Source organism: Rhincodon typus, chromosome 48, assembly GCF_021869965.1.
Source record: "Rhincodon typus isolate 14 chromosome 48, sRhiTyp1.1, whole genome shotgun sequence".
NCBI classification, from domain to species: domain Eukaryota; kingdom Metazoa; phylum Chordata; class Chondrichthyes; order Orectolobiformes; family Rhincodontidae; genus Rhincodon; species Rhincodon typus.
The window spans coordinates 6,330,492-6,339,441 of record NC_063379.1 but is presented as its reverse complement, the minus strand read 5'-3'; the positions used below and the strand labels follow the sequence as shown (position 1 = coordinate 6,339,441).

The 8,950-nt window shown below is 44.4% G+C and overlaps 1 protein-coding gene across 1 annotated transcript in view; it reads right to left on the bottom strand.

The window, feature by feature from the left end:
• Positions 1 to 3,138, bottom strand: part of LOC125488023 (probable G-protein coupled receptor 139) — a 40,424-nt gene extending 37,286 nt beyond the window's left edge. Inside the window, exons 1-2 of the mRNA XM_048620775.1 lie at positions 3,046 to 3,138; positions 2,207 to 2,263 (exon numbers count right to left, since the gene is read on the bottom strand). Coding sequence (XP_048476732.1) covers positions 2,207 to 2,263; positions 3,046 to 3,138 — 150 coding nt within the window. The remainder of the gene's footprint in view (positions 1 to 2,206; positions 2,264 to 3,045) is intronic.
• Between the last annotated feature and the right edge of the window lie 5,812 nt (positions 3,139 to 8,950).

The following is an 8,950-nucleotide window of genomic DNA, read 5'->3' as shown; positions in this document are numbered from 1 at the left end:
CACCTAACCTGTGCATGAGCAAATGGCTGTTGGCTGTGTGAAGTGCTGTTGGTGATGTTTGTAACAAATGTCAGGGCAACTCATTGAACAAAGGAAACCAAGTCCTTGAATTTATTCAGCTCTCCAGAGGAATGAAGACAGTTATTTCCTGACGTCAGGGTGACAATGGAGTGAGAGACCAACCAAATGAAATACCAAGTCAGCTATTTTCTGAAGATAATCGTGGTTTATTCATTTTGTTTTACAAAGCACAATATTTACAACTGTAGTCCTGCCAAGATGAACACTTTGGAGGGCTGAGTTTGTGCCCAAGAGCATACAGCAGGGACCTGCTTGTCATCAACTTCAGTATTAGGCAATTAAATGACACAAGGCAATCTGAGACTTGCTCCCACGGAGGGTTGGGGGAAAGGAGAATGTGGGACACACTCCCACAGGGAGTGGGGGCGGGGAATGTGGGACCCGCACCTGTCGGGGGTGGGGAATGTGGAACTTGTTCTCACAGGGAGTTGGGGGGGAGGTGGATATGGGACACACTCCCACGGGGAATTGGGGGAGGGGCAGAGGATATGGGGCTCACTCCCACGGGTAGTGGGGAGGGAATGTGAGACTGGCTCCCATGGGGTGTTGGTGGTGGTTGATGGAGTTGGGAACAATGTGAGACTCGCTCCCTGGAGAGTGGTGGGGAGAAATGTGGGAGCAAGTCACACAGGGAGAGGTCGAGGTGCATTGAGTCGATATTTTGGGGACAGGGAAACTTGATAAATACGTGAGGGAGAGAAGGAGAAGCTGATGGAGGGGGAGAGATGATGGTAGGAGGAGGTCAGTGTGGAGCCGGTACAGAGCAGAGAGGCCAAATGACATTTCCCTGCAGCATAAAATGCAGAACTTTAGTGGGAATTGGTGAGAAGCAGCTGCATTAAATGGATCCCAAACAACAGATAAGGACAGTGAGGCCTTTGTAACTGAGGGGCCAGGGTTTTAAAATTGCAGCATATTCCACAACCCTGCATATTACAGCAATTACAGCAGAATCTGCATTTCTTGACTTGACTCATTCGTTTCTGTCGCAGCAACATGGAAGCCTGGAAAAGATGGAGACCAAACCGACAGAATGTTCCAGAAAGAAAATGGCTCCTGCTCCCTTTGACACTACATCAATTGTGCAATGTCATTCACTGGCAGGGAGAGCCCACAAATCTTCAGCAACTTTCATCACCGAACGAAACTTCACAGCTGACAGAAAATTTCGTTTTATTGTTGTTAATGTAGGAAACAAAGATGCCAATTTGCACACAGCAAGCTCCCACAAATTGAGAACCCCCGGATCGTATGTTATTAATCAATACTGACAATCCGACAGCACGGCACTCCCTGAGCATTGACCGTCCAACAGTGCAGCGCTCCCTCAGCACTGAACCTCCGACCATGCAGCACTCCCTCAGCACTGACCCTCTGACAGTGCGGTGCTCGCTCAGCACTAACAGTTTGTGACAGGTTTGGGCCACTTGTCAAATAGTGAAGTCAAATGAAATGTTGGTGTTTGTTTCAAAACTGAATGTAGTACAAAATAGGGAGGTTTTGCTCAAACTATGTACGGTTCGAGTCAGGCCACAGCTCGTGTATTGGAAGCAGTTTTGAATGACTTATCTTAGCATAGAGACACTGCCATTGGAGGAAGTCCACAAAAGATTTATTCGGCTCATATTGGGGGGACTGTATTTTGAGGAGTGGTTGAGTTGATTGGTCTTGTACTAGTTGGAATATAGAAGAATGGGAGGTGACCTTATTAAAAATAGAAGATTATTAGCAGACTTGACAGGATAGATGTGGAGAGGATGTATCCCTTTGCAGGAGAATCTCAGCCAAAATCTCAGAAGAATGGGCTGCCCATCTCAGACAGATGAGGAGGAATTTCTTCTCTCAGAGGATTGTCAATCTGTGAAATTGTTTACCACAGAAGAATGTCGAGGCTGGGGCATTAAGTATATTTAAGGCTGAGGTAGATTTTTAATCAGGAAGGGAAAAGTCAGGAAAGTGAATTTGAGGATAATCAAATCCGCCATGATATCAATGAATGCTGGAGCAGATTTGATGGGCTGAATGGCCTGCTTCTGCGAACTGCACATGGATGGAAAATGAGACACTTCCTGCAGAAAAAGCAGGCAGGGAGGCAGTTGAAAATACAGAATTGCTGTCAACTTACCTCACCCTGACAGGCTTGGGAATTCTCAGTTGTCAGGGAATCTTGCTCATTCTCAATCTGTAACAGGAGAGAAATTATCAACACACATTGTGGCAGACTGAGAGCTGAAAGACAAAAGCAGTCCCAGGAGAAAGAAAGGTCAAGAACATTTTAGGGACCAATATGTCAGAGCTAGAGTAGGTTACAGAGATAGGGAGGGGTTGTAGGGGCTTGAAAAGGGTTACAGAGATAGTGAGGGGTGTAGGGGCTGGAGGAGGGAGGAGAGATTTTTTTTTCTTTATTCATTCATGGGATGAGGGTGTTGCTGGCCTGGCAGCATTTATTGCCCATTCCTAATTGCCCAGAGGGCAGTTAAGAGTCAACCACATTGCTGTTGGTCTGGAGTCACATGTAGGCCAGACCAGGTAAGGATGGTAACTTCCTTCCCTAAAGGACACTAGTGAACCATATGGGTTCAATCAACAATGGGTTCATGGTCATCATTAGATTCTGAATTCCAGATATTTATTGAATTCAAATTCCACCATCTGCCATGGCGGGATTCAAACCAACGTCCCCTGGATATTACCTGAGTGTCTGGATTAACAGTGCTGTGATAATACCACTAGGCCATTGCCACCCCTTTGGGGGATTTGAAGATGGGGGATTTGAAGGGTGAAAATATAAAGGAGACAAAACAAGGAAACAAACAGAAGATTAACACACCAATTCCACTCAGAGACAAGTTTTAAATTATGAACACATAAAATCCTGTTGCCTAGCAGCTCGTCTTTCAGGGTGATTTATTCAGTTATCAACATTATAAATGCACCAACAGGGAGAGATGTATCTTTGCTCACCTTGGACATTGTGAGGCACTGGCTCATCTCAGTGAAGACCAGCAGCATCAGAGTGACCAGGACCAGTCGAGTTTTCATCTGACCACTGCCCATCTCGACTTGTCTTGTCCGATCTTTGAGCTTTTCTGTGATGTGGCTTTGGTTTGTGTGATCTCATTTATACCCCTGCTCTGGAGAGGTTCAGGGACACCTCGATGTTTGAGCAAACAAGTCAGGGATCTTTTCAAGGAATTGGGACCTCCCCATTCCACATCCAATTGTGTGATGTTGAAATCAGAGTAGGTCCAATTGTAAACACACACACACACACACACACACACACACATCATTACTCATAAATTGGAATGATATGTAAAGGAATTGAAATAGAGTCAACACATTTAGCAATGTTCACAAATAAAGGAGATATTTCACAACTACTCACTTCCAAGTCATCTGCTGAAACCTTTTCCCCTCTCTCCATCTCTCTGTCTCATTTCCTTTCAGACATTCCTTCAAAGCTGAAGCCAGAACCTTTTTGAGCAGAACACTGTACTTCTTGCCCATTCACAAAATTGCAGGACCATGCCCGTCCAACAGAGGAAACACAAATCCAGCCAATGTCGATGTGTGGGGAAGTCGCCTGACAGCAAGGTGCTCCCCAGCCAGGAATATTCACCCAGGGCTTGGCAGGGGTGATACTGGAAGGATGTTCCCCCTGGATGGGGAGAGGGTGGGGGTTGGTGCAAAGAATCCAGGGACACAGTTTCAAGGTAACAGCCAGGCCAATTGGGACTGAGATGAAGAGGAATTTCCTCACGCAGAGGGAGATGAATCTCACAAACTTTTTCTGTCCCAGAAGGCAATGGAAGCTCAGCCATTGAGTAGGTACGAGAGAGAGATGTTGAAGATATCAAGGGTTACACAGAGAAGGCAGGAAAATGGCTTTGAGGAAGAGGATTAACCAAAACTTAAATGGGGTAGTGGTATATACAGGGTGAATGGCCCCCTGCTGCTCCAGTGGCCTTTCCCACAAGATCTGAATTTTCACATTTTCTACATTCCTCATTCAATTCTGTTGGTTTTTCAGACCTGAGGTTGTTACCTATGCTCCATATTCCCTCTCTCACCTCGGGGTTAACAGGACAGGGGTTCAATTTTCCATAATGGAAACTCAACCTATGTTCCAGCGCAGTACTCCACTTGCAAATCAGAGGCTCAGTGCTGAGGGAGCGCCGCACTGTCGGATGCTCAGTACTGAGGGAGCACCACACTGTTGAGTATCAGTGCTGAGGGAGTGCCGCACTGTCTGAGGGTCAGTGCTGAGGGAGTGCCGCACTGTCGGAGGGTCAGTGCTGAGGGTGCGCCGCATTATCAATACTGCACTCTGTGAAAAAGTTGCCCCTCATCATTTCTTAAAGTCTTTCTCCTCTCACCTTTTAAATATGCCTCCTGTTCTTGGAATCCTGAACCCTTGAGAAAAGAAACTTGCTTTTCACCTTTTCTATATCCCTCATGATTTTATAATGATATAAGCTGAACCATCAAGCTCGTACACTCCAGTTAAAAAAGTCCCAGCCTTTCCTTTTTACTCAAACCCTCCAGTCCTTGCAACATACACACGAGCAGCAGAAGGCCATTCAGCCCATCAAATCTGTTACACAGGTTATTGTTCCACCATGCCTATGCTCATTGGGTCATGTTCATTCATCAGTTCTGAGGAAGGGTCACTTGACCCAAAACAGTAACTTTGCTTTTTCTCCACAGATGCTGCCAGACGTGCTGAGCTTTTCCAGCAATTTCTGTTTTTGTTTGTGATTTACAGCATCTGCAGTTCTTTCAGTTTTAATAAGAGAATAGTGCTCTCTTTGGCCTTGCTGACAGGAGTAGAATGAAGTATGGGGTCAACATTTCAGTTAGTGTCCATTAGACTGGACACTCACTAAATCTTTAAACTAGCCTGCAGGGCTGGGTCTCAAAGCAGAGGAACAGGACTCTGTCTTTCACTCCATTCTCTGTCTCCTCTCTCCCTCTCTCTCACCTTCTCTACCAATCCTGCCTATGTCTCCCTTTCTCCTCAATCTCCTTTTTTCCTTTTTCTCTCTCTGTCTCACTCACTCTTTCTCTGCCTCTATCTCTTCCCCACTGTCACTGTCTCTCTTTCTCTCTCTGTCTCACTGTTCCCATGTCACTTTCTTTCTCTGCCTCTGCTTTGCTGACTCTCTCTTTATCTCTTTGTTTCTGATTCTGGCTCCTTCTTCCTCTCTCTGCCTATCGATCTGGGCCTCTCTCTTTCACTAGTGCTGTCCACTTTCTCTCCGCATTTGTTTCTGTTTCTCTCTTTCTGTGGCTGTCTCTCTCTGTATTTTTCTTTCTCACTCTTTCGCTATCTGTTTCATTTCCCCCTCTCCATCTCTTTTCTCTCTCTGCCTCTCTCTCTGTATTGTACTTTGCATTCATTCTGCTCTCATTCCTTGCTTCTTTTATCATTCTCTCTGACTTTGTCTCCCACTTTATCTCTGCCTCTTTCTCTCTTCTTCTGTCTATCTTTCTTTTTCACTCTTGCTGTGTTCCATTCTCTTTCTTTGTCTCCATATCTTTCTCTTCCTTTGCTTCTTCATCAATGTGTGTTGCTCCTTGAATCCTTTTGGCTCTTACTCTATTTTTTCTTGACACTTTTTGAGACTTTCTCTGTACCGCTCCTTCTCAATTCATTCAGAGCAGCCAGTTTCTGCACAGCAAGATCCCACATTGAAAAAAGTGATCATGAACAGGCACAAGAGGCTTAATAGCCTCCTCCATTTCCTGAGTAACAGGTTTGAATGGGAGGGCTGATTGGCCTCCTGTTCCTGTGTAACAGGATCAGGAAGGGGGCTGAATGGGGCCTCCTCCTGTTCCTGTGTAATAGCCTTGAGGAGGGGGCTGAATGGCCTCATGGTCCTGTATAACAGGCTCAAGAAAGGTCTGAATAGCCTCCTCCTGCTCCTGTGATGTTGACCTGTGTTTGAGTCAATTATGAGGCAGAAGCCAGAACATTTACACCCTTCAATGTTCCTGGGTAAACAGCACTACGAGCTGGTGACTGCCTGTGTGCACACACTAAACACTGACCAATCAAAACATGACATGATTGTTAACCCTAAAACCTCAGGGTAGCCGAGCCGAGCCGAGCCACACAGGAAGTTAACATGCTTGTTCAGTCAACAGTTAGAAGGACAAATGATGTTTTACCAGATTTTACCAGATTGACAATGCCAAACTTATATAATCTTTTGTGTTTAAGTCATTAACTATATATTCTGGTGACTCCCCACTTGCGGATATTGAACACCGTCCTCTGTTTTCCCCATTCACTGAAGATATTAACATACTTCTATAACGTCACTACCGTACTGGTTACAATGCTGCCTATCTCGCACTGTCTCATTCATCTTCAGAACTGTGTAACGACAATGAAACCAACAGTCACACAAAGTTCCATCCTATAGCTTTGTTTAATTGCACACAGATTGTTTTCTTTTATTTGCAGTCAACACACAATTTGAACTCACAGCAGGGCAGTGTGGTATTTGATAAACACTTGATTTTGGGATGGGGCCGAGCCACACAGGATTCAAACTCTGTGACAGATTCTGAACAAGGCCTCACACCTACAATTCAGTGACTGAGCTGACATTTAGTTTTTGTATTTTCAAAACTTTCAGATGTTTGAAGCTTGGAAAGTAAGACAGACATTGCTGAAATGTGACATTGTCTCAGGCATGTACTGTAAACAGCTTCTGGAATTTGCATTTTAATCAACTCCAATGAGCCCTCTACATTTCCTACCTCCGTAAAGCTCCCAAATCTGACAGTGCTGTTCCTCCACCCAGTTTAACATTGTACCATTTAGTTTATAATGTCCCTCTTCAGTCTAACATCCAAAAGACATCGGTTCAAATGTCACTGTGTTTCATCTGCAGGAGGCTGAGAGATGATAATATGCAAAGTGTGACGTGCATTTTAATCTGCAAAGCACAGACGAATGATTCTGAAGGTGTCAGTCAGTCGGCCATTTTAGGTTTGTTCACAGCAGCCATTTCACGTTAGCACAGCACTGACATTGACTTTATAAACAGGGAAAAGCAAGAAAGAGTGGGGATTTGGGAGTCCGTGTGTATCTGTGTGCAGCGTAGATTCACCAGAAAGCTAGCTGGACAGCAAGGTTTCAAATGGCAAGGGAATGAAATGAGACAAACCCAGGGATGTGTCCCTGAAGGTTACGATCGGAGGTCATGAAAGTTTTTGAGACAAACATGAAAATTGCTGTTTCTGGGTCTAGGATGAGGATGATTGTATAAAAATCGAACAATACTCTGAAACACTTTCGAGATTAAAATGAGGAAACAAAGCTTCACATTTCTCTTCATGATGCACAGCCTATTTCTTACTCACTCACTCACTCACTCAATGTGTCCAACCTCCTTTCTAGCCTTTCTCTGTCCTCCGTGCATTTTACTGTTCCACATAACTTTGTGTGTTCAGCAAACGTAACACAGGATCCCATCATCTCAGCCATTAGTAGAGATAATGTCCAGTGCACTGGAGGTAACAGAGAATGATTCACTCCCATCTGCTGCTGTACATGTTGTGTGTGTCTCAGATTCAGCTCAGAACATTGGCAGGACATTCTCACCCTGTATCTGTGTGTCTCTGGCTCTGTATCTGTGCCTGTAACTCTTGCTCTGTCTCTGAAGTCAGCTTTCCCTTTCCATCAATCTCACTGAGGACATTACCATTCCCTGTTAACTAGTTTGAGACACACCAAAGACGTGGAATGTATTTTATAAATGTCTATCCCTCAGTTACTTTGAGGGTTTTCAGTGTCAGGGTGTGATTTAAGTCAAATACAGGCCCAGCCTCTTCCCCCAAGAACATTGGGTGACCATTTTGCTGTTTATGACAAACAGAAAGCTCTCATCTCTCTCATGTCTATTTCACTGGAATTCTGTGCTTCATGTTAAATTGTGCTGTCAACAGTGAGGAAGCATTTCTATGACTGTTTTACTGAGACGACATCAGGAATCCTGTGGACCATTTTCATCCTCATATCTATAGAATGACAGTAAACAGCATCTGCTTGTATCCACCCAAAGTATACGACTCTTCCCTATTTACTCCATTGTCAATTTATGTGTCATCTGCAAATTCTGATGATATGTCCTATTTTAGAATCAAACAAACATTCTTTGTTTGATTCTCACTGTTCTGTTCTGATTCTATGCTACATTCCTGGTTCTGAACATCTACATGGACAGTTGCCCTAATCCCATGTGACCATGTCCTGCTCCCAAACACAGCATCTGATTGCAATACGGAGTGTCATACAGGAGCCCTTCAGTGTTGTGGGGAGGTGAATCTCTGTCATGTACATCATACACAATCTCATTATCTTTCTCCCTCGTACATCACCTAGATTTCATTCTGGTGTAATTGGAACCATTGGGTATGAGGTGGAAGCTGAGATTAGATAATTGAGCTCCATGATCAACCTTGATCACATTGAATGAGCGAGCAGACTCAAGGGACCAAATGGCTTCCTCCTTCTCCTATCTTCTGTGTTTCTATGTAATGTCTCTCGGTTTACTGACAAGACTCACACTGGGTGGGACGACCAAAGAGGCTGTAAATCGATATGGACAGTTCACTGAGTGGGCAAGTAATTGGCAGATTGAATATAATGTGGAGAAATGTCCGTTTGCAGCAGAGATTTCCCAACTAATTCAGTGACACATTAAAATCCCTGATCCCTACCCAGTCCACACTTCCAGACTCAGTGAGGTTTTGTCCCTGAGGGAGAGCAGTTTTCTGACTGGATATTATTACATTGCAACATGAAGATACTGAGTGTAACAGAGTTTGCTATGTCCCATCATACCGTATACTT